The sequence below is a fragment of the Muntiacus reevesi genome, chromosome 1, assembly GCF_963930625.1.
Source record: "Muntiacus reevesi chromosome 1, mMunRee1.1, whole genome shotgun sequence".
NCBI classification, from domain to species: Eukaryota; Metazoa; Chordata; class Mammalia; order Artiodactyla; family Cervidae; genus Muntiacus; species Muntiacus reevesi.
Genome location: NC_089249.1, coordinates 112,213,116 through 112,238,670, shown reverse-complemented (window position 1 = coordinate 112,238,670; position 25,555 = coordinate 112,213,116). Strand labels below are relative to the sequence as shown.

Genomic DNA, 25,555 nt, shown 5'->3' with positions numbered 1-25,555 from the left:
GCTAAAATCAGGAATTGGTTTTTTTTTAACAATATTAAGTGCTCTCAAGAATAGGACCTAACAACTCTCACACATTGCTAGTGTGAATTAAACTCGCAGCCACTCTGGAAACCAGTTTGATAGTTTCCTATAAAGTTAAATGCATATCTACCTGACCCAGCAATCCCACTTCTAAGTGTTAACCCAAGTGAAATGAAACTTACACGTTCACACCAAAAATTTTACATCAGTGACTTTATTCACAACCACCAAAAACTGGGAAAAAACTCAAATATACCTCAACTGTGACGTGTGCCATAAGCAAATATGGTACATCCATCTAACAAAAGACTAATAATAGTAATAATAAAACAATATATGTTAACAGTATAGTTGAGTCTCAGATACATCACGCTAAAGGAGAGAAGCCAGAAGCTAGAAGTTGACTACTACATGATTCTATTTACACAATCTTCTTGTAAAGGAAAAACCCAGAGGGACAGAAAAAAGACCAGGGATTGCCAGAGGCTTGACTTTATAACCAGACACCTAGCTGGTCAGATAACGACTCAGAACCTAGTTGGAGAATAGCCACACCTTCAGATGAGCTTTGGGAATGAATAAAGAAATGTCTTTCGGGTGGTATGAAAATCGTTTACTGCTCCGCCTCCCCCATTCGCCCCATAATTCCACGATCCAGAAAGAGGGCCTTAAATTGGGGGAGAGGATACGAACACTGGTCAAAATGAATGACTCTTCCTCCCACAGTATCTAGGATGGCTTGGGCAAGTCTCACCTTCATTTCCCCCCCAGTTTATCAGTTTTGAAATGGGGCTTTACTCCCTGCGGAGGAAGGCCGGCTCTCCACCCTTGCTTATCCGGTGCGGACCTCGCAGCGCTTGGGGTCCGCGGTGCGCCGCTCCGGAGCTGGGCGCGGCCGTCCCGAGCGCCCACCGGGAGTGTGGTAGCCCGGGGCTGTGACAACGGACCCGAGCCCGGCGCTGCAGCGCGGGGACCCGCGGGGAGGCGTGCGCGGGGCAGGCGGCCGCCGACCGGCTGGCGGGTCTGACGCGCCGCCGCGCTCGCAGTCTCGCTCCGGCTCCAGAGTGCGCGCCGCTGCTTCCCGCGCCTCGGAAGCGTTGCGTTGCGTTGCGTTGCGGGCCGCGCCGCTGCCGCCGCCCGATGGCGAAGCTGCGGGATTGCCTGCCCTGCCTGATGGTCACGATCCGGTCCCTGCTCTTCTGGTGCCTGATCTACTTCTACTGCGGGCTCTGCGCCTCCATCTACCTGCTCAAACTTTTGTGGAGCATCGGCAAGGGACCCACGCAGACCTTCCGGCGGGCCGCCCGGGAACACCCGCCCGCGTGCTTGAACGACCCCTCCCTGGGTACCCACTGCTACGTGAGGATCAAGGTGAAGGCGGGCGCGGGCCCAGCGTTATCGCGAGGGAACGTGACGGCCGTGACAGCAGAGGCCGCCGGGCTGATCGCGTGACGCCCAGCCCAGGGCCCCTAGTGTTTTCGGGGCTAGCAGGGCGCGCTGCAGAGACGGAGAAGATGCCCGGGGGATGCTAGAGGGGCGAGGTGCCACGGGAGAGGGTCAGGGGGTTGTGTGTGTCGTTATGGTTCTTGCATGTGTGTGAGAGAGTCTAATAATCTGAGTCCTGTTACTGTCCCCTACTTCACCGCAACAGCCTTCTCCAACTGTAAGGGGAAGCGGTCGTCTGTCACCTTTTTGCCCTTTAGAGCTCAGATAAGCTGTAGGGAATTGTTTCTGGTGGCGCCCTACTGTCTCAGGAGATGGTCCTTGCCCACATTTTAGCGACTGGAACAGTAAATAGAATAAGTCATTGCAAATCAGGAGTTTATTCAGATCAGCAGAATGGAGCATTCACAGATGACCTAAGCAACATCAAACAATAAATAAATGATGCATGTTTGTGGAGAAGGAAGCAGTGCTATGATGCCAGAGACCAAAGGAATGGCACAAAAAGTAAATGTCAGCTCTTCATGCAGACCCTTTAATTGTCCATGCTTGTCCCAAGCTTTCTTACAGCCCACGATTATTCTATTTCCTGAGGCTCCAGGTGGTGAAGGTAGATGGCTATTTGTGATGCACCCTACAAATCTGACTCACAGGCCTTTCAAAAATAGCCTCCATGAAGGAATATTTTTGTCACCAGGTCTGGGGTTCCTGTTAGGAGCTAGATTGCCCTGCAGCTGGAGTTCAGACCACGGAGGGGCATGTCCTTTTTACCCTGCAGTTGACATGAGAATTAAATGAGTTAATATTTGCAAAAAACAAATAAGCTAAAACCAAAAATCTTATAACAGTGCCTGGTACATAGTAAAATGAAATGAAATATTTATTCACTAAATCCAATCAAGTTCCTACAGCCTTTCATCTTCTGAGACTCACTACCAATAAAAGAAGTTACTGAACTTCCAGGAAGGCATTCTGCCGTAGAGGGTAGAAGTCAGAGTTGTTATGTTCATCCTACCTGAGGGGGAAAATCAGTTTAAGAATCATTCGGAATTCATCACAATGACTCTGTTCTGACTCTAGCCACTTAAAGAGTTTCCCCAGAGACCTAGAACCAAGGAATAGAAAGAGCATTGTCCTGGGCAGTAGGACAAGATGGAGGTTCTAGCCGCAGTCTTGCTGTCAACCATCTTAATGACCTATAGTAACATCTTTGGACTTTAGTTTCTAACTCTGCAAAAATAATAGGGTTGAACTAGATGAGCTTTAAGATTCTTTTCACATCTGGAAACCCAGTTACTTGGGCTATCTGATGTAAAACCTGGTCAGTCTCTCGGTTTTGGTTCTTGTTTTTTTACCTCACTTCCTTCTGAGTTTTTGTGTTTCTTTCTTGCTCCACCTTCCTTTCTTCTATTTGCTTCGTGTTTGCTATATTTCTGTGATTTTTCTCATTTCTATGATTTTTGTTTCCCTTGGGCAATCTTGTCTCCCACATGCAGAGCAAAGGTTTGAGCACTCACAGCATTCGGCTATTAGACATACATTCAGCTATTAGACATGACGTGAGGAGCAGGCAGCCAGGGGAACTGTGCATGCAACTCTCAACTGAAAATAATGTGGGAGGGAGAGAACTAAAAATAAGGAAAGGAGGTGTGAATTATATAACTGATGGCACAGCTCTTGACGGGCAAGCTGAGAAAAGTATATGACTAGGAGGTAAATAATGGGAGGAATATAAATGCAGATCAGAATTATTTACTTGTCCTGCAGAATTTGAGTGAGATGAAGTGTGACACATCAGTAAGAAAATTATAACTGTTCAGAAGCTCATAATATAGATAAATTGACCTTGTAAGTAGAAGGGAATGTCAACAAAAGCAAATCTGTTAATTTACCCTGCTGATAAACAATGGTTATTTTTTCTTTCTGAAAATTAGTGATACTTATTTTATCTCTTGATATTAAAAATAATGTAAGTGAAATTTTTTAATGGAATGGAAATGCTAATTGTACTTTTACAGTCAACACAAAGCGTCACTGAAATCTCATGCACTCTATTTCCTACTGCAGGATTCGGGGTTAAGATTTCATTATGTTGCTGCTGGAGAAAGAGGCAAACCACTTATGCTGCTGCTTCATGGATTTCCAGAATTCTGGTAAACTTAACAATAACTTTTTCTTTTGCACTAAAGATTTGGCTTACCATAGTGTCATTTTCTTGTAGTGATTTTTAATAGACCCCATGCTATGATCAAGTGCTGGCCTAGAGTTATTACTCCTAAGTGTCCCTCAATCACAAGAATGATATTCCTTCTGTTTTAAAGAAATGTGCATATTGTTATCCTAAATTTATTTATTTTTGAGAATTAAAACAAGTATCATTTAGTGTTTCACATTTTTGAAATAGTCAATTGAAAGACAGTTTTTAACTTTTTATTTTATGTTGTAATATAGCCAGTTAACAATGTTGTGATAGCTTCAGGTGGACAGCAGAGACTCAACTATACATATACATGCATCCATTCTCACCCAAACTCCTCTCCCATCCAGGCTGCCACATAACATTGAGCAGAGTTCCCTGTGCTATACAGTAGGACTTTGTTAGTTATCTATTTTAAATATAGCAGTGTGGCTCAATGTTATGTGGCAGCCTGGATAGGAGGGGAATTTAGGGAAGAATGAATACACGTATATGTATGACTGAGTCCCTTCATTTTTCAGCTGCAACTATCACAATATTGTTAAAGACTAAATTAGTACAGCAGTGTGTACATATTGATCCCAAACTCCCTGACTACCCCTTCTCCCTATTTTCCCCCCTTGGCAATCATAAACCAGTTTTTATAGTACCTACTGATGGACATGAGTTTGAACAAGCTCCAGGAGATAGTGATGGACAGGGAAGCTTGGCATACTGCAGTCCATGGGGTTGCAAAGAGTCGGATACAACTGAGCGACTGAACTGAACTGTGGACAAAATGCAACACTGGGTGGTAAAGGAGATTCGAAAGAAACCAAAGAATTAGAGTGCCTGTTACCTGGCAGCCTTTGGTAAGGCTTCGGTGACGGGAAGGCAGGAGGAGAAGAGGGCTCATGGAAACTGAAAAAGGACTCTTTCCTATGCACATAGTAACAGGCTCAGATGAATTCAGGACAAATTAAGGATCAGAATATTTCATGTGGAAAAGAAAATCTATAGCCAAAAATACACATTTGCTAGTTACCTACCGGAAAATACTCTGCTCCCCTTTGGACCCCACAGAACCAAATAAGTACAGGTGAAACAACACATGATGAAACTTTTAAAAAATGAATATCTTTTAAAAGATGGTACATATTAAGGTGGTAAAAAGAAAATCAGATTTTTGCTAGCTCAGGGTTATAATCTTGAAATGGAAAAATGGACCTAAAAATTATATTCTCTAAACTGACTTAAATGTAGAATGTATGGTATGTTTTTAAAGTTCTAGGACAATGCCCTGTCCCCAAATTTCTCCTTCTTAACACCTAGAATTCCACGTTACATATTCCTCACTTCCTTTAGAATTTTAAAGATTTTGTGTCATCCAAATTCCTAATTTAAAATGCATCTAACTCTGAAAGAGTATTTAGTTAATACTTTTAGAGTAAAAGGGCCTTTATTAATAAATGCTTTGAGGTTGCTAGTGCACTAGGAAGTGTTAGGCATTGAAGAAGAGAATGGAGGCGGGCAGGAACCCATCTAGCTCATCATTTTTCTAGAGCAAAAAGTCTATGACATGCATGCATGCTAAGTCGTTTCAATCGTGTCTGACCGTTTGCAACCTCATGGATGGTCGCCTGCCAAGCTCATCTGTCCATGGGATTCTCTAGGCAGGAATACTGGAGTGGTTTGCCCTGCCCTTCTCCAGGGGATCTTCCCAACTCAGAGACAGACCTTTGTTTCTTACATCTCCTGCATTGGCAGACAGGTTCTTTACCACTGGCACCACCTGGGAAGACCCGATGACATGACTGGCTTACAAATAAAATGTTAGTCTAAAGTATTCAGCAAATCTGCATAAAGTAATATGGGCAGTGAATTCTGGCTCAGCCGCTTAGTTGCTGAGACTTCTGTTTGTGTAAGTCATACCCTAAACTGAGACCTCTATGTTGACATTTTGTCTTTCCTTCCAAATTACCACTGTTACTCATTATGCAAACTAGTCAATTCCATTCATGAGCTCCATTCAGGAAAAAGTCAGTTCAAATCAGAATTTAGGATAACGCTGTTTTGATTAAAGCACTTCAAATCTCTCTTTCTTAGACTTTCCTTTTTCTGTTCCCAAAAGCCCTTTCTCTTGCACTTTTCCCCTTTTATGCTTGCATGCTCAATCTCTCAGTCGTGTTCAACTCTTTGCAACCCTGTGGACTATAGCCCACCGGGCTCCTCTGTCCATGGAGTTCTCCAGTCAGGAATACTGGAGATTGTTGTCATTTCCTCCTCCAGGGGATCCTCCTAACCCAGAGAGTCTCCGGGGACTCCTACATGGGCAGGCAGATTCTTTACCCCTGAGCCACCTGGGAGGCCCTCCTTTTTTTTTTTTTAAGAGCCAAAAAGCTTTGGCATTTTGAACCAATTTCAATTTATGTTGCCCATGTAAATATCCCTTTATTAATCAAGTTTTGCCTAAATGCACATGAGTTTATAATATTATAGATCAAGTAGGTCAGATTATTTGATTCAGTGAAAACAAAATAATCATAAACTGGCAATGTGTGTAAAAATGCTTTTTAAACAGAAAATCATTATACAAATATCAGGTATTTTTTGCATTTATTATCATTAACTAAGAATAGCTGTTGAGAATTGGTGATGTTTAATATATACTATTAGATGTTATACAGAAACAATAAAATTCTGGGTCTTCTTAAAATATAGAGGAAACATCAAACAATATACAGATCTATGAATCCTTTAGCTAAATTAGTGCCAAATAAGGCTGTCACAGATGATTTTCTCCCCCTCTATCTCCACTTCAATTTGCATTGCTTTTAAAAATATTTTGAGCTGATGCAGGCAATTTCTGGCAATAACACCAGCTGTATGGGACACACTCGTCATTACTCAAGAGCTGAGGCAAGTAAGGGCTCTTCATGCATGCAGCTGAGCACGGAGCCTGATGACTGTGGCTTTTTGTCCATTGTAAAAGGGAAGAGTATATTCTGCATCTCAAAGAGGCTAGCCTGGTAAACTAGGAGCCCTCCTTGTGTTAAGAATAACTAAGAAAGAAGTTGCTTTTTCTGAAGTATCCTCTGCTGCAGCTTCCCAGGTGACTCAGTGGTAAAGACTCTGCCTGCAATGCAGGAGACTCAGGTTCAATCCCTCGGTGGGGAAGATCCCCTGGAGACAGAAATGGCAACCCACTCCAGTATTTTTGCTTGGGAAATTCCATGGACAGAAGAGCCTGGTGGGCTATAGTCCATGGGTTAGCAAAGAGTCAGACAGAACTGAGCGACTAAACCATAACAAAGCAACTGGGTGGGGGAGGTGGGGGACAGTGTGGATGAAAGTAGCTAGTTTTGTTTATTTATAATATTTTCAGGAGTTACTGATTTTATGTTTCATTTTTGTCTCAAGGGGGTTATTTTGTTTTATTCATGTGAATGACATGCTCATCAGCCTATCACTGGGGTGATTTTTAGTTTAGAGTTAATGTGTAAATCAAATATGCTTTATTGATGAACTCTAGGAAGATTACATTTAAAAAGTATTTTGTCATTTATTAAGATAGCAGTTGCAGCCTTTAAATATTCCTAGAAATGTTTAAGATATTGTTTGACTCCACTCATTGATAATAGAAATACTTGGATTTATTTGGAAGGCAATTTAAATTATTAATAACATAATGACATATGCAGGTATTATATTTACATTAAATGTAAAATGCTATAGGATTGTACACATTATTTTGAGTCAAATTTCTACCTTGACATCTCTACTCAAATGAATTCTAAATGAAGACACAGGTACTTAGGATATTAAAACAATGCACAGAATTGCATGAGTAGAAATTGAATATAAATTCCCCAAGAGGAATCTGGGAACTTTAGTTCAGAGTTGTCTCAAGGTTTGAACTGGGACAGAGTTTACTGAACAACTGTAGCACTATCATAATTCAGTGCTTTCGTTTTTGCATTGTTTCACTCAGTCAACAAATCTTTATTGAGCACCTTCACATCTGCCAAGCAATTCAAGGAGCTCACAGTCAAGTGGAAATGCCAGGCACCCACAGATTAGTATAAAGCACATGCCCAGTACACTGAAGAGTGTGCAGACAAATGAAAGAATGTGGAAGGGGCCACCCAACCCACCTGTGAAGGAGGGAACCTGGCAAGTCTCCTAGGAGAGAAGATGCCCAGCATGAGGAGTTCAGTGATGGGTGAAGGACAGGGGTTGTGGGGAGTAGGGAAATGCTGAGAAGGGGTGATGTTTCAGAAAAAGGAAATTACATAAACAAAGTCATAAAAACAAGACCCATGTTTATTCACCGCAAGCAGATAAGTGCTGCAGGGGCAGCATAGCATGGGTTCTCACCCAGACCACCTGGGTTTGGATCCTGGCTCTGCTATTTGCGAACTCTGTGACTTTCAGCACATCCACAAACCAATCTGTACCTTGGTTTCTTCATCTGTAAAATAGGGATTATAAGAGTACTTACTTTATACTACTATTTTGAAGATGAACATCACTATATGTGAAGCGCTTAGAATTGTGCCCGGGCATGTAATAAGACAGATATAGATGTTAGCCCTTTTTTATTATATAGCAAATGATAGAGGGTATAAGGTAGTCAAGCTGGAAGATTAGGAAGTTCAAATCTTACTGGTTTTATCTGCCAAAATAACCTGCTTGGGCTTCATGTTGTGAGTAACAGAGAGTCAAGAAAGATCTTGTGTTTTTATTACATCACTCTGGTTTTATAGAAGATAGAGCCAAGGGGAATGAAACAGACACAATTAGACCCATCGATGGCTGCTGCATAAATGGATGCCTGAATGAAGGTAATGATACCAGAGATGGATAGGAAAAGTGATTAAGTAAATATTAATATTTAAGAGGTTAAATTTACCGAACTTTATTGATTGGATATGAAGGATTATAAAGAAGAATTAGGCTTCAGTTACAAAGACATAAAAAAAAATCAATTCAAAATATTAAGTAAGGCTATGAGAAAATAGGCGCATGAGTGGTTCAGTGGTATAATTCTCACTGGCCACATGGGAGGCCCAGGTTCGATTCCCCGCCCATGCAGCCAGAGCAATGCAGGAGACTGGGAGTACAAACTCTTGGAGATGGTGAGGGACAGGGAAGCCTGGCGTGCCGCAGTCCATGGGGTCACAAAGCATCAGGCAAGACTGGGCAACTGAACAACAACAACTTGAAAAATTAAAATCACATGTGTTGACAGATGAGTATCTTTTGAGGAATCAAACTACTTCTTTTGTTTCTTACAACCCAGAGAGAAGATTATCAAGATTGTTAAGAAAGACACTTTTTTTAAGTTTTCAAATCCATGTTCATTGGCAGTGCTTTTACAGATTTTCACAAATCATAGATATCCTGGTAATAGACCAAAGACTCTATCCATTCATAAATCCGATTGTGTGTCTGACACCTTTCCTGATAATCTAGCTGTTGATGTAAAGTGGTCGATTTTTTTCTTTCTTCTCATTGCTTTGTGTTATTTTACATTGCAGTCTCCCTTCACTATTGGTTTATAATCTCAGATCACTCTGTTCACGTTCCCGTTGTGCTCCAGAAATCTTTCCAGACAATGATCTACCATTTGGCTTTGTCAGATAATTTTATACTGTGTTTCCATGAACAGATGTGCATGCAGATGCTTTTAATGCATATTTTGAGTTCTGTAACACAGAGAGTCACTTTGAAAAATCCAAGTCATGTCTCTGTTTGTTATCCATAATGATTTTGCTCCTTAGACGAAGGAACTCTCATGGAACTCTGTATTTCAGTTAATTCTGCAGTTTCATTATCAAGCATAGGGGCAACACCTGATCTAGCAAGCTTCCAGGGCCTGGCTCTCACTGTGGCCGTCCTAACTGATCAATGCCTGGGCCATTTTGGTTGTTAAATATTTTTAACCACACACTTGCTTGTCTTTATAGTTCAGGATCTTATCCTCAGAAGAATTTTGTTTCAGCAAGCAGAGGTTTATCTTTTTTCTCTCCTTTAAATTTTATTTATTTATTTATTTTCAGCTGCGCTGTGTCTTCATTGCCACGTGTAGGCTTTCTTTAGTTGCTGTGAATGGGGGCTGCTCTCTAGTTGTGGTGTTGGGGCCTCTCATTGTGGTGGCTTCTCTTGTTGTGGAACATGGGCTTAGTTGCCCCTCAGCATGTGGAATCTCCCCAGACCAAGGATTGAACCTGTGTCTCCGGCACTGACAGGCAGATTTTTTTTTAATATACATTTATTTATTTTAATTGGAGGCTAATTACTTTACAATATTGTAGTGGTTTTGCTATACATTGACATGAATCCACCACGGGTGTACATGTGTTGCCCATCCTGAACTCCCCTCCCATCTGCCTCCCCATTCCATCCCTCAGGGTCATCCCAGTGCACCAGTCCCGAGCACCCTTTCTCATTTACCACTGGCTCTCCAGGGATGTCTCAGAGATTTATCTTAAGTAGTTTTATTGGATTCTTTCCATTATCATCTTTTTAAAAATCAGCAGACTTTTTCATCCATGAGTAACTGTTGTTAGGAATGAAAACACTGAGCACTATTTGACATGTAGCAAGCTAAGTAAAATCCCCCTTCTAGGAAAATGCATTTTCATCTTGCAAGTTTTTTGAAAGAATAAAATAGTACAATATACAGAAGCACTTATAGGCACAGACTAAGTGATAGAGGTAAGCATTATTTAAGCAAAGCTTAGAAAATTGACTTCTTAGGTACATTTCTTAAGGTTTTAGTATCTAGTATTTTGTAGTTTCAGTAAATCCTGGCCCTTTTGTTACATTCCCACTGAAGCCGGTAAAAAAAAAAGTCAATTTTAATAATGTGAGTGCTTTCTTTTCAAACAGGTTTTTTCTTTCCTGCCCACACATGGCTACATAACCTTTCTCAAAAATGAGAAGTTACTTGTAGTTTTCCACTTAGACAATCTGTAATGGTATTCTTTATATTCGTTACTGTGGTATTTTTAACATATCTTATTTTCTGCAGGTATTCTTGGCGTCACCAACTAAGGGAATTTAAAAGTGAATATAGAGTTGTAGCACTGGATTTGAGAGGCTATGGAGAAACAGATGCTCCTGTTCATCGAGAGAATTATAAATTGGACTGTCTAATTACAGATGTAAAGGATATTTTAGACTCTTTAGGTAGGTTTTAAAAAATAGTATTAATTCTTTTTAATGGACTAACATTCAACAAATTGTGAATTGATAACCTCATTTCTTGGGAGGCTGCTTTCCATTTACCTGAGCTGTTACCTGGATCCTGTCATTTGGTGTATACAACTCAAAATATCTGTAGAAGAAATTTAAAATAATACATCCAGAATAACTATTCAGTTACCAGTCAAGAGTGACTCTCAAAATTTGTTTTTAAAAATTGACTTAATGTATACTATTTATTATTTTCAGAACTAATTATTAGAAATTTGATTGTTGTTCTCAGAAAGTTTATTTCTTCAGAACCCACACTTAAATATTCATTTAAACATATTGTTAGATGCAGAAACACTTGCATTATGTTTTATTGATCAGTTAGTGCCACAATAATATTGTGTAACAAACCACCCCAATATCAGTGACATACAGTCAAAGGCATTCATTCCTATGCTGGATCTGCAGGTTGACCTTAGGCTGAACCCTTCTGGGTCTTAGCCTCAGGCCATAGGTCCAGCTAGGACTGACTTGTCAGTGTGAATTGGGTTGCAGCCCCAGCTAAAGGAGAGAAGCTACCTGGGGGAAGCTCTTCTTGCTGTGATTGAAGTGGCAAGAGGATGATCCCCATAGCAAAACATATTTCAAGTTTCTGGTCACTGTTCATTGGCCAAAGCAAGTCACATGACTGAGCCCCAAATCAAGTCATGCAGCCACCAAGAAACCAAAGCAAATCACACTGCCAAGTCTAACATGAAATGGATAGTAAAGAAACTTCCCTGGTGGTCCAGTGGTTAAGACTCCATGCTTCCACTGTAGGAAACACAGGATCTATCCCTGCTTGGGGAACTAAGATCCTGCATGCCTCAGACCAAAAATGGTTGGGGGGGCTTGGTGATAAAGTATACTACCTCTATGCACTGGGAAAAGGGGAATAAGGAGTAAATATTTTTTAATAATAATCTAATCCACTACATCCCTTTTGACTAAAACCCAGTGTGTTTACAGAGCCAGTATAGTGAGAAACCCATGAAATCAAAGACCCGTTTCTACAAGAGTCTAATGAGAGCATAGATCAGGTCAAGATTTTTAGAGGAGAAAAAATGGATGCAGTCTGAGGGTGTCAATGCAGCATTGTAATTTAGTGTGATTACAATAAAATCAGAGACACTGATTTCCAACAGCCATATATCATTCATATTTTGTGGTAATTCAGTCAGACTTGGCCTAATTTTGTCATCATGCAATTTTCTAGTGAATTGCAATTGATTTCTAGTGAAATCAATAATGTAATCTTGCTTATGACCTAGGTATGTGTAGTGTTTACCATGGTTTTCCAAACTCAGGTTTATGTAACCAGAGCTGAGCTATTTCAGATTTTTTCTTTAAGTATAAATTCCCAAGAAAGATTCTGAATCTTTAGGTCTATAATGGACCTGGGCATCTAAATTTTTGGAAATAACTACACTAGTAGATTCAGACATACAGATTTTGGAAACACCAAACTCAGTATCTGGAGAAAGTACATAATTATGGTTAGTTTTAGAAACATATCTAGTATATATGTGGTAAAGATGCACCCACCTGTTTCTTTTCAATGATGTCAACATTCATTTCTCAATTACAGGGTATAGCAAATGTGTTCTTACTGGCCATGACTGGGGAGGCATGATTGCTTGGTTAGTTGCCATCTGTTATCCAGAAATGGTGATGAAGCTTATTGTTATTAACTTCCCTCATCCAAATGTATTTACAGGTGAGTTTAAATTTCCATTAAGACATCTTTGATAGCATGACAACTCACTATCGTCACTGACACTTTCAATTAAAAACAGTAAAAGTCAATTAGTGTAATATTTTTTTAAATTAAGTGACTAAAATATGATATTAGCACACAATAGTATCAGTTATTTTGGCTTTAAATGTTCCTGAAGAGGCAAAGGAAGTGTAGCTTTATATTTGCTTGCATAATCTTATTTTTTTTAGAAGACATTTTACTGCTAACTTGGGGAGAGTTAAAGGAAAAATGCAGTAACATTACTTTGACAGAAAAGAATCTTGACAGCCTAGAAATGAATTTTCCTCTTGCTTGACTGCTTTGAATATCAAGAATGGCAGCATTCTTTAAAGCAGCAGTTCTCAAATTTTTGGTCTCCTTTATACTTTTAAAAATTATTGAAGACGCCACTAAGCATTTGTTTATATGAGTTATACCCATATGCATTGACTGTGTTGGAAATTAAAAATGAGAAATTTCTAAATGTTTATGTATTCATTCATTAAAAAATAATTAATCCAGTACATATTAACATGTATAACATTTTACTGAAAACTAACTACATCTTCCAAAACAAAATTTTAGTGAAAAGAGTCATTATTTTACATTTTTGCAAACCTCTTTAATTTTTGGCTTAATAGAAGACAGCTGGATTCTCAGATCTGCTTCTCCATTCAATCTGTTGCAAATGTTTGAATTGAAGTATATGAAGAAATCTGGCCTCACACAGATTTGTAATTGGAAAAGGGAGGAGTATTTTAATAACCTTTTCAAATAAGTGTGGATATTCTCCTTAAATACTACACCAAACTCAAAAATTGGTGATTTCTTAAAGGTTAGTAACAATGTGCAATCTGATGTCATATTAATGAAGTTTTCATATTCTGTCACATTAAAATCCATTGGTCTCTGTAGCCCTTTGAATGGATTTTTTTTACCTATGCATGATTTTGCAGTCATCATGCATTGAAAGATATTAGGTCATTGAGTTATGCAGGTCTTCCATAAATTGACACGTTTCATTATATGATATCAAAGAATCACTTTCATTAATATCACCCCAGTTTCATCAAAAAAGTCTTTATAGAAAAGCTGTCAAGCTCACAGTAGCAGACACAAGTTTCCAAAATTCTGATTTTCATTTGAAAGCTTGAACTTGATAATTGACAACAGACACTGTTTTCCCTCAAGTGACAGGCTTGCTTTGTTCATTTTCAGGAGACTATCTGCTAAATACCCAAGTCTGACTGATAACAGTTTGTTAGTCATTCTCTCAAGTAAAAATGAATTTTATTAAAGAGGCAGCTAATTCAGCTTAACAGCTGAAGAATTGCTTTTTCTCTAGATAATCGTTGATTTTGGTGTTCAACAGAACTGCCTTAATATATATTTTCTAACTGCATCACAAGACACATACAAAAGGTAGAAATTTAATAAAATTAATAATTTTTGCTGTTTCATCAAACACATTCAAAAGTGAAACTGCCACTTCATTTTATGTATTTATTTACAGCAAGTGTGTTGTGTGAAGAATACGATGTATTATAAACAGCGTGGTATTGTTTAGTGCCACAGCTTTGATTTGTGCTCAGGCAACAACAGCTTTATCTACTATTGCCTTTGTACCATATGTGCAAATGTCAACAAAATGAGAAAAACTAATAGTACTGTATTGAAATAGCTTGACCACCTGGATCTTTTGAAAGGGTCTTGAGGATCCCCACAGGTCCACACGGGATATATTTCAGAACCTCTGCTATAAAGAGAACTTTATAGAGAACTTTAAAGAGAACTTTAATCATTAAAAGAATGATTTAAAACAAACAACAAGCAAACAGCAACAAAAAAAACAACAACCTGTGAAAATGGCTAGGCACATTTTTATTTGGTTTTGACATAAGTTATAATTTTGTCCTCTTTAACTATTCTTGTCAAATTTTCTGAGATTCAGTACTGTCACAATCCGCAGTAGTCCCCCAAGGAAAAAAAAATCAGAATAACATAGTTTTATTTTTTCTTCAAAATTAGAGAAGGTGAAGGCGAAAGGGAACATGATTACATAAATATTGTATAAATATGTATAAAAGTTAAATTTTAGATACATATCCAATTATCCTATCTTGGTTAAGGTAAATAGTGTGACTGCTTAGGAGTCAAATATCAAACTGAGGTTCATCATAATTCTCTCAGTTGCATTAGGCAATAGAAATTGTGCTACATGCTTGTTCAATTGATCAGGACCCTAGAGTAAATGTTATTTTGGTGATACTGCTTGCTATGCGGGAGCTCCCTAGGTGGCACTAATGGTAAAGAGCCACCTGCCAATACAGGAAACGTGAGAGATGTGGGTTCGATCCCTGGGTCGGGAAGATCCTCTGAAGGAGTGATGGCAACCAACTCCAGTATTCTTGGAGAATCCCATGGACAGAGGAGCCTGGCAGGCTACAGTCTATTGGGTCGCAAAGAGTCAGACACGATTAAAGCAACACATGCACTGCTATTGTCCATACTGTAACTGATCATTTTGGTAAGAAAATACTTGAATATTTCTGGAACTGTTAATAATAGGTTCAACCCTGGTTAGGTCAATATGAGGTCTTCAAGTAATACGAATATATTTTCCCCTTAATGTTATTGATATCTCTTAATGCAGGGCTAAGCAAATCTTACTCAATGATGACTTTACAAAAAGTGTAAGCATAACAGTGCTCTACTTATCTGAGAAATATAATTTTAAAAACTCCAACCATGTAAAGTACAGTTACAATATTAGAAATGAGGGGGAAAAAATCACCTCTATAGTGAGGAAAATTTAGTACACAACACACAAGTATGCACATTTAATGTGTGTGTGTGTGTGTGTTAGTCACTCAGTCGTGTCCAACTCTTTGCGACCTCGTGGACTGTATCCTACCAGGTTCTTCTGTTCGTGGAATTCTCCAGGCAAGAAGACTGGAGTGGTTGCCATTTCCTTCTCCAATATTTAATATGTATGATCACATTATTCACTAGTTTTAAAACTTCAGTGTCTTCCCAAAGCGCTTAAATCCATTGTCATTCTGGCCTTGTCTAACTGGGCTTCTGCTTTTCTTTCTGACTCATCTCATACCATCTCCCCTCCTCATTCACTACACACCAGCCACCTGGCCTTCTTTCTGCTTCTTTAATGTGCCAAGCACAGGACCTACTTTCCGTTCCTTGACATTCTTCCTACATCCCCAGAGAAGCCTATTTCACCAGCTTTACTAAATAATAGTTCCTCTTCCACACCACCCAACCATTGCTTTCAATCAGATTACCATGTTTAATTTTCTTTATGGTATTTTTGCTAACTAAAATGATCTTTTAAGTATTCATTACTTACTTATTATGTAAGTTCCTGGTGAATGGGAATCTCTTTTCTCTTGTTCACACTAAATCCCCTCACACATAGTAGATATTCAAAAATTCATTAAATGAATGCATTTTCTAGATACATGAATGAATTTAAAGGAAATGCTTTAGTTTCTGTTGAGGCCAAATGAATTTAAATCAACCTACCAGGAAAATCTTTTCAACAATAGACAATTACTTCCCCATGTATCCTTAGGAAAAGTGTTAAGTCACTGATAATAACCTTGGAGAAAAGGTAGTGTTGTTTGAGTTTTCTCATTCTTTTTGAGTTCATACTTCACGAAGTGAAACTTTCTTTTTATGCAAAGTGCTATAAATATTTAAAATACCAAAAATATCCAAAATAAAATATAAGAACATAGAAACTGTTCCAAAGAGAAATATACAGAAGCCTTAATTGAATATTTTATGGGATCATCTCAAAGGTGAAATTGTCTTAAAAAGAAGTTACTTCAATAGTAATTCATATCACTTGGATAAGGTCTAACATGGCATTTTAATTTCAGAATATATTTTACGACACCCGGCCCAGCTGTTCAAATCCAGCTATTATTACTTCTTCCAGATACCATGGTTCCCAGAATTTATGTTCTCCATAAATGATTTCAAAGTAAGTCAAATATGGTGATGGATGTTAACCAGACTTATTGTCTGTGAGCTTATTGTTTATGATTATTTTGAAGTATGTGCAAATATTGAATCATTATGTTGTACACTTGAAACTAACATAATATGATATGTTAATTATACCTCAATTAAAGTAAGAAAAGACTGGTGCCCAAGAGGATAACAAATTAGGAAGTTAAGAATAAAACAAAGATAGACAAAAGCACTGAAAACAAACAAAAAACCCAACAAAACTGGTCCTCCTTATGTTGTCCTGATTTTAAATAATCATTTATTGTATATCTGTTAAGTGTTATGCACTGTCTTAGGCATCTCCTCCTATGCCAAAAAAAAGAGGTAAGTCAAACAAATGTACTGTATTAATGTAATATAATGTAGTAATGTATTATTATTAATGAAAAACATTTTAAATTAAAATCCATCTTTAAGAAGAAAAACAGACAAATGCTAAAACTTGATAAATGTTTGTAAGGTTTCATTTATAGGCATGCACATTTATTTATACAGTCTGTTTGTATGGTTGAATGCCTGGCTGTTAATTCAAATTTTTGTGAGAGCCTGTGCCCCTAAAGGCATACCTCTTTCTAGAGAACATTCCATGCAGAGATAAATGAATATGAATGCCAGATGAGAGAGTGTGACAATAGTAGAAGCGGAAGCCCTTGGGAGTAATGAAAACCCCAAGACAAAGTTAAACCTGCAGGTATTGGTGTACCATCTACAGTGACACCAAGAGTCATGTGTAGTATCTATTTCTTCAGCTAATTGGTTGCTTCTTATTTGTCCAACATGGTGTTAAGTATTTAGGGAGGTTAAAAAAGACAGTATTTTTACCTGGAAATAATTCTGCATATACTTCTGACAATGAAGACTTTAAAAGAAAACATAACTCTATACCATTTTCAAACCTAAGAAAATGAACAACTTCTTAATATCATTTAATGCCCTTCAGATTCTCTTAACTGTCTCAACTGTCTTTATACACTTTGTTTGAATCAGGAACCAAATAAGGACTAAACATTGTATTTGGTTGTTAAGAATTTTAAAATCATTTAACAGTTCTTTTCTTTTTACCACCACTTTTTCTTTTTATGAAGAAATTTGTTCATATGTCGTGAGGAATGGTTAATATTCTGGATTTGACTGACTCCTTCATCATGGTATTATTTAACTAGTTCTGCTAACCCTTGTCTTTCCTACTTCATAGGTGCTACTGCTCTAGAGGCTTGATGGTTTAATTTGACAAGAATTATTTTATAGGTAGTACTGTATATTTCCTAATGCATTATGTCAAAGAAGCACAAGATGTCTAGTTGTTCCAGTTTTAGTAATGCTAATACTAACCAGTGAGTTTACAAATTGTCAGGCTATCCAAATTGCCTAACAACATTTCACCAAATAGTTCTAGCAGACCTTGATCATCACTGCCTAGCTTCATTTAGAAAATAGTGATTTTCTAGTTCTATTATTCTTTCCGCTTTTATTAACTAGAATTCTTCTATAAAGAAGAGTTTTCTACATCTGTATTTGGTTATTCTGAAATATCGTTCCCACAAGAATGGCAGGATAAATGCTTCATTATTTCCCTTTATAAACAATGTCCAGAGTAATGAGTTGGTGCCCTCGAAACCCCCAATGATGACCAATGCACGTTTTTTTCATATCATTATGAGTTCATGATTTTTGAAAATCTGTTTGCTATGGATGGCATCACTGACTCGATGGACATGAGTTTGAGCAAGCTCCCAGAGTTGGTGATGGACAGGGAAGCCTGGTGTGCTATAGTCCCTTGGGTCGCAAAAAGTCAGACATAACTGAGTGACTGAACTGAACTGAATTGATGTATCAACTGATCATGGTCTTTATTCTCTTTGATGCCCAGCTTGTTACAAGTATGAAATCCTTCATGTAGGCCCCTGTGTCCACATGACACAAGAGCCCTTTAGTCAGTAGTAGCTTGCTTCCTTGATCTCCTAAGTTCATTATTTATGTCCTGTTCCAGATCTGGAATCAGTCATTTACTAAAGGAACTCTTGCTCCTATTAGCAGGATATAGTATTTAGAGACCATGATTTAGGTGATAATTGTTACTGAGTTTTCATTGCTTTTAGATCTTTCCATTGGATTGGATTTGGACATACATATTTTTTAGACAGAAAAAAAATTATGAGTTCTTATCCACATTTCCAAAGCAAATTTAAGACTACAGGATTTTTACATAACTTCTGTGATGTCATATGAAACATAAATATGGTTTTAAGTTAAAAGTCTAATAAAACAATGTACATTCAGAGGAGTCTTATCTCTATTTCTCTATCTCCATTCTATTTCTTCTTTCTCCCATAGAAAACCATTTTGGCTAGTTTTGTTTCATCTTTTTATTGTTTCTATCAAAAACATAAGCAAATGTGCATATATTTGTTTTCTCCTTTTTTCACAAAAGATAACATACTATTAATATAAACACTATTTTCCACCCTTGCTTTGTTTTGCCACTTAACAATATATCCTGCAGTTGACTCCATCATCTGCATAGAGAGTGTCTCCATCTTTTCTTAGAGTCCTAAAAACACTAATATGCCATTGTGTGGCTATGCCATAGTTTATTCAACCACCACTACCCCACCCACTGATAAACATTTGTTTCCATTCTTTTTCTGTCACAAATAATGTTGCAACGAATCACCTCCTGCACATGTTTTTTGCAAGCATGTTTTGGGGTTGAGGGTCTAATTTTAAACAAGAATCCCAAATAGCCAGTGGGAATCAGCTGTATGGGAATCTCCCTGTATGACTCAGGGAGCTCAAACCAGTGCCCTGTGACAAACTAGGACAGTGGGATGAGGTGGGACGTGGGGGGGAGGTTCAAGAGGTAGCAGACATATGTATACCTACGGCTGATTCATGTTTTTATATGGCGGAAACCAACACACTATTGTAAAGCAATTATTCTCCAATTAAAAATAAATTTTTTAAAAAAGAATCCTGATAATTCTGATTCAGCTAGTTAAGAGACACAATTTGAGAAATGCCAGTATAGAGATTTCAGATTGTAGGGGGGACCCATTTGTGAGTCATGATGTAAGTTTCGCAATTCAGTAAAGTGACTTGCATTTTGAATTCTTAAATATAAAGTAGAGCAGAATTGAAGATAATCACTACATGCTGTAATAAGTGTAAGAGTTATTTCTTTAAACTTTTGTTTTAGAAATATATATGTAGATTTAGAAACTGGATCATGATGTAAAATGTGTTTGTTACTCTAGGTTGTGGTCAAAAAGAAGTTCAAATGGGGTGGTGGTAGATTTGTTGTCAGTAAACAGACAAACAGTTGTTAGCTGGAATATTAGGGAAGGCTTAAGGATAGAGATAGTACTTAGCTCAGCAGAATGTGAATAGACACCAAGAAGACAGGATACTTTTCATAAAGGTGAAGTGTGGAAAAAAAGGTGAAGTGTGCATGGGGGACTAAAGGGAAAATAAAGCCAGGTCGGCAGAAATGTATAAAATGTGCTTGTAAACAATGAGGTCTCCAGCCTGGCTAGAGCAGAAGTTGGGAGCAATCACTGCACGCTGACCATCATTCTCTTTCAAAAGCCAGATATTTAGTTACTGTTAAGTAGCTGTAAAGTCTTAATTATTCTTTTCTCACTTACCAGGCTTTGAAGCATCTGTTTACTAGTCATAGCACTGGCATTGGAAGAAAAGGATGTCGACTAACAACAGAAGATCTTGAAGCTTATATTTATGTTTTTTCTCAGCCTGGAGCATTAAGCGGTCCAATTAACCATTACCGAAATATCTTCAGGTCAGTATAATTTGTTCTTTTTAGTTAAACAAAATATTCATTCCATACAGAGCCAATATTTGATTTTTAAGATTAAGTTCACCATTTATCCAAATACTCAAATTATTTTGATTTTTATAAGTTGCATAATCTTTTTTTATAGAAAATTAAACATATGGAAAAGTAAAGAAAATAATACAGTAGATCTCCCATGTAGGTGTAACTTGTTTTATCCATAACTCTATCCACTTCTGTCCCTTTGGATTTTGAATAGATGTATATTTTTAGTTATATTTTTAAATAATCATTTAAAAAATATCTGTTAAGCACTTTCTATGTTCTGGACTATGCCAGCACCAATACTTTAATGAGCAAAATGAGACAAGGTCCTTGATCGCACAAAACTTGTAGCTGAGTAGAGAAAACAGCATGAAGCAAACAACTGCAGTAATGAATGTATGGTTATAAACTAACGTAAAGACTTTGAAAGAAAGGGATGAGAATGGAAGAAATAATGTTTGAACGAGGATGTTAAGGATGAGTTTGGTATTGACTGAATAAAGTTTGGGGTAGGGAGACTGGCATTCCAGAAAAAGGAAACAGCCTCCTCCAAGGCTGTGCAGGAAGATGGAAGGCTTGTGGTTTTAAGGAACAAAGTGGCAGACAGAGCACAGAAAGTGAGGATGCCAGGAAGAGAGGGAATGAGAATGAGTCCGAGAGGTAGGCAGTGGCTGGTTAAGCAGAGCCAAGCAGACCATATTAAGAGCCATGAATGTGAAGCCAGTGAATGAGAGTTTCAAGCAGAAAAATGATCCAATTTGTATTTGGATATATTCACTCAATATGGAGAATGTGTTGAAAGAGTGAATGTGGCGAAACTTCAGAAATCCAGGCTAAAGAAGATGGCAGCTTGAACTATTCTGAAAGCAGTAGAGATGGGGAGAGTGGGTAGATGTAAGAGATATTTAAGAGATAAATTGACACAGTTGGTAATGGGTTGGATGGAGAACTGAGAAGAGAGATGTCAAAGATAACTCCCGAATCCCTGCCATGAACAACTCTACGAATAGTCAGGCCAATCACTGAGACAGAAAGTACTAGAAGAGAACTCATTTTGAGGTCATAAATTATGTTGACCTTGCTGCTGCTGCTGCTGCTAAGTCACTTCAGTCGTGTCTGACTCTGTGCAGCCCACCAGGCTCCCCCATCCCTGGGATTCCCAGGCAAGAACACTGGAGTGGGTTCCCATTTCCTTCTCCAATGCATGAAAGTGAAAAGTGAAAGTGAAGTCGCTCAGTCGTTTCCGACTCTTAGCGACCCCATGGACTGCAGCCTACCAAGCTCCTCCGTCCATTGGATTTTCCAGGCAAGACTACTGGAGTGGGGTGCCATTGCCTTCTCTGTTATTGACCTTAGACTAGTTGAGTTTGAAATGGTGCCTTAGATTATTCAAATAGTCAGTAGGATATGAGGGTCTGGAACTCATAGGAGAGAATCTGGGGTGAGGATATGTGATATCTTGGAGTCACTAACAGATAAATGAGGCTTTTTTTTCAGAAGATACTGTCTAGAGAGAAAATAATAAGAGTGAAAGATAAGACATGGAAATTTGTTTGAGTTTGGACTCTACATAGGAGAAAAAAGATTCTCTTTGAATATTAGCAGCCACAGACTGCCTTAAAAATGTTTAGGGGTTTGAATTTATGCTACTTCCATAATACTAGAATTCTTAGGAGAAAAAATTATATTTTAACATCATCATAGGCTGGTAACATTCCCTAGGAAACATGCAGAAACAAAGACAGAATCTCTCTGGGAGATACACCTCAATTCAGACTCACAATATCCCCACAGATAAGGTCTACTGAAGATGAGTTGATAATCCAAATTACAAAAAATACCAACCCACCAATAGTGAGTCAGAACACAATTGCAGCAAAACTCCTAAAAATTTCAAATAATAGAAGTAATAAAGACTGTAAAGTAAGTTTAAATTATTAAGTATATGAAAGAATAAAAATATGAGTAAAGAATAAAAAAAATATCATGAGAGGTGGAAAGGGCTGGAAAAGAACCAAAAGAACTTCTGGAAATGAAAAGTATGTTATTGAAGTCTTAAAGTCCCTAAGTAAGTTAAATAGCAGGTCAGACAAGCTAAAGAGGATTATGAATTGGAAGGTAGATCTAAAAAGAATTACCTAGAATGTAACTTAGAAAAATAAATGAAAATACAAAAGACGGGTTATATTTGACATGTACAATAGAAGTATAAATCATATAGATAGATAAATGATAGGTAGACATATAAAGTTGGAAATCACTCATATAAAATATATATGTAATAATTTGTTTTCTAGTAAAATAAAATAGTAGAAATACAATGTATTATTTCCAAACCAGTAGAAAGGGACTAGAAAACTATCAATTCAAAAGAAGGCAGGAAAGGAAAAAAAGGAAGCAAAGCAGGGTAAATAGAAAGCACAAAATAAGATGTTAAAAATAATTTCAATATGTCAATAAACACAATAAATACTAATGTGTTACACCTACCAGTTAAAAACCAAAATGTCAGAATGGATTGAGACACAATTAAACCACAAAGGCACAAAAGGGTGAAAGTAAGAGGATGAAGAAAAGTTGTAGCAGGTGTTACTTTAAATGAAACAAAATCTCTCAAATTCTTTGAATATGGAATCCATGAGACTATATGAATGAAAAGAGAGGTAAATCCACATCTTCTTTTTTGACTAGCAACAATAACAAAATGTACCAGTATAAAAATATATGTATTTTTTGCAAAATAGAGATGTTGATTTAAAAGGTACTTGTGTTAGTCACTCAGTCGTGTCCTGGACTCTTTTCAACCCCATGGACTGTAACCCACCAGGCTCCTATCTCCATGGAATTCTCCATGCAAGAATACTCGGGTGGGCTGCCATTCCCTTCTTCAGGGAAACTTCTCGACCCATGGATCCAACCCAGGTTTCCTGCGTTGCAGATAGATTCTTTACCATCTGAGTCACCCGGAAAGTTCCAAAAGATACTTGTAGGTAATAATTTATCAAGCAAGGCAGACATTGCAAAGGCTACAGGTTACATCTTATAGGATATAGCAACATTGTCTGAAGTTCATGTTTTGTCATTTGCTTTTCACAAATAACTTTTAAGAAAGTTATTATGAGAGAAAAACAGAACAACACATTTTCACACAAGTCTAAGTTTTGAACAGGAGATAAGAATGCTGTTTTTAAAATGTTCTCAATTTATCCCTTTATCAGAGGGATAGCTTTGTGATGCAAAACAGTATGTTTTAAGTAGCTAAAAGGAAAGAGGGAAAATATTCTCATCTTTTTGAGATTCTTTTACTAACGATTGATCATTCATTAGGAGGACTTGCATTCCCAAGAGTAAGCTCTAGAATCCTGTTAATTAGCTTGGAGAGAAAAAACAAAACAAAATGGAGGCCTGTGAAGTTCAAAACTCACAGTTTTACATAAAGGCAAAAGATAATTTTAAACTAGATTGTTGTAGGTTAGTGTGGTGTTAGTTGCTCAGTCGTGTCCGACTCTCATGCGACTCCATGGACTGTAGCCTGCCAGGCTCCTTTGTCCATGGAATTCTCCAGGCAGGAATACTGGAGTGGTTTGCTGTTCCCTTCTCTAGGGTACCTTCCCGACCCAGGGATGGAACTCAGGTCTCCTGCATTGCAGGCAGATTCTTTACTGTCTAAGCTACCAGAGAAGCCCCTGCTGCAGGTTAAATCTAGCTCAAACCTTCTGAAAGCTCAACTGACCCTTGACTCCTTTTACATACAGTAATCAAGGTCAAGTACATCATTAAAAACAAGATTATACAAATATAATGACTACAAATAAAGTATAGTACATTATACTCAGATATGAAAGTCACCCTAAGGTCTCCCCAGGACCATACTTCCATCCAGGGACTCTTCAAAATTTGGATCCAAGGAATCATAATGAACTTGGAACTAGACTAGTTATAGGAATAGCCTGCAAAAAGATTTTTGAAAGTCTAAACTTGTAACAAAGCAAAATTTGACAGACTTACAAGAAAAAAATGGCAAATCCACAGTTACTATTGGAGATTTTCATCCACCTCTCTCAGAAGCTGATCAATCAAGCAGAAAATTAATAAGGATATATATTTAAGCATCTTTAATGTGATGATCAACTCTAGAATTCTGCACCCAACAATTAGAAAATACACAATATTTTTAAGCACATATCATATTTATAAGGAGTGATTTTTACATACTGGACCATAAAGCAAGCCTTAACCAAAGGATCAATATCATATAGATTGTGTTCTCTGAACACAATGTGGTGGGAAATTGACAGCAACAAACTTTTAGAAAACTCAATACAGTCAGAAAAATTTCAAACTTCTGTATTACTTGTGGATCAAAAAAATCATATCAGAAACTAGTAAAAACAGAAAAAAGTATTATAGCCCGTAGACAGTTAAAACAATGCTTAGAAAGAAATATTTTTATGGTTTTTCTTGCTTATATTAAGAAAAGAAGATTTAAAACCAGGGAGCTAAGACTTCAACTCAAGATATTTGGAAGAGAACAACATGTAAACAAAAGTAAACTAGAAGGAAAATAAAATTAGGTAAAAAGCAGAAATTAATACAATAAAATAACAAAGACACAATAGAGAGAATCAACAAAAGCAGATTTTTTGAACACTATTAATATAGATAAACTTTTTACAAGATTGGCTTAAAAAAGGCATGAATGAACTATATCAGGAAAGAGAAAATAGATATAAGTACAAACAGCAGATATTAAAATATAAAATTTATGTTAATAAATTTGAGAATCTTGACAACATGGGTAGTTTTTAAGGAAAGCTTAACACACAAAACTGACTCATGAAGAACTAGAAAACCTGAATAGATATACACATTAAAGAAATTGGGTTATTGATTTAAGCATATCTACAAACTACATATACATACACACCCATACAAATAGGCCTATGTGGTTTTACACATAAATTCTACCTCAGAAAGTCCAACTCTTAAAAAAAATTATTTATTTATTTTTGATTACACTGGGTCTTTGTTGCTGTGATGTCTTTCTGTGGTTGCAGTGAGCGGGGCCTTC

The 25,555-nt window shown here is 37.5% G+C and overlaps 1 protein-coding gene across 1 annotated transcript in view; it reads left to right on the top strand.

Annotated features, from left to right (window-relative positions):
• The first annotated feature begins 1,161 nt into the window (after positions 1-1,161).
• Positions 1,162-25,555, top strand: part of EPHX4 (epoxide hydrolase 4) — a 31,474-nt gene continuing 7,080 nt past the window's right edge. The window contains exons 1-6 of the mRNA XM_065927852.1: positions 1,162-1,392; positions 3,532-3,617; positions 10,677-10,834; positions 12,468-12,596; positions 16,517-16,620; positions 20,297-20,445. Coding sequence (XP_065783924.1) covers positions 1,162-1,392; positions 3,532-3,617; positions 10,677-10,834; positions 12,468-12,596; positions 16,517-16,620; positions 20,297-20,445 — 857 coding nt within the window. The remainder of the gene's footprint in view (positions 1,393-3,531; positions 3,618-10,676; positions 10,835-12,467; positions 12,597-16,516; positions 16,621-20,296; positions 20,446-25,555) is intronic.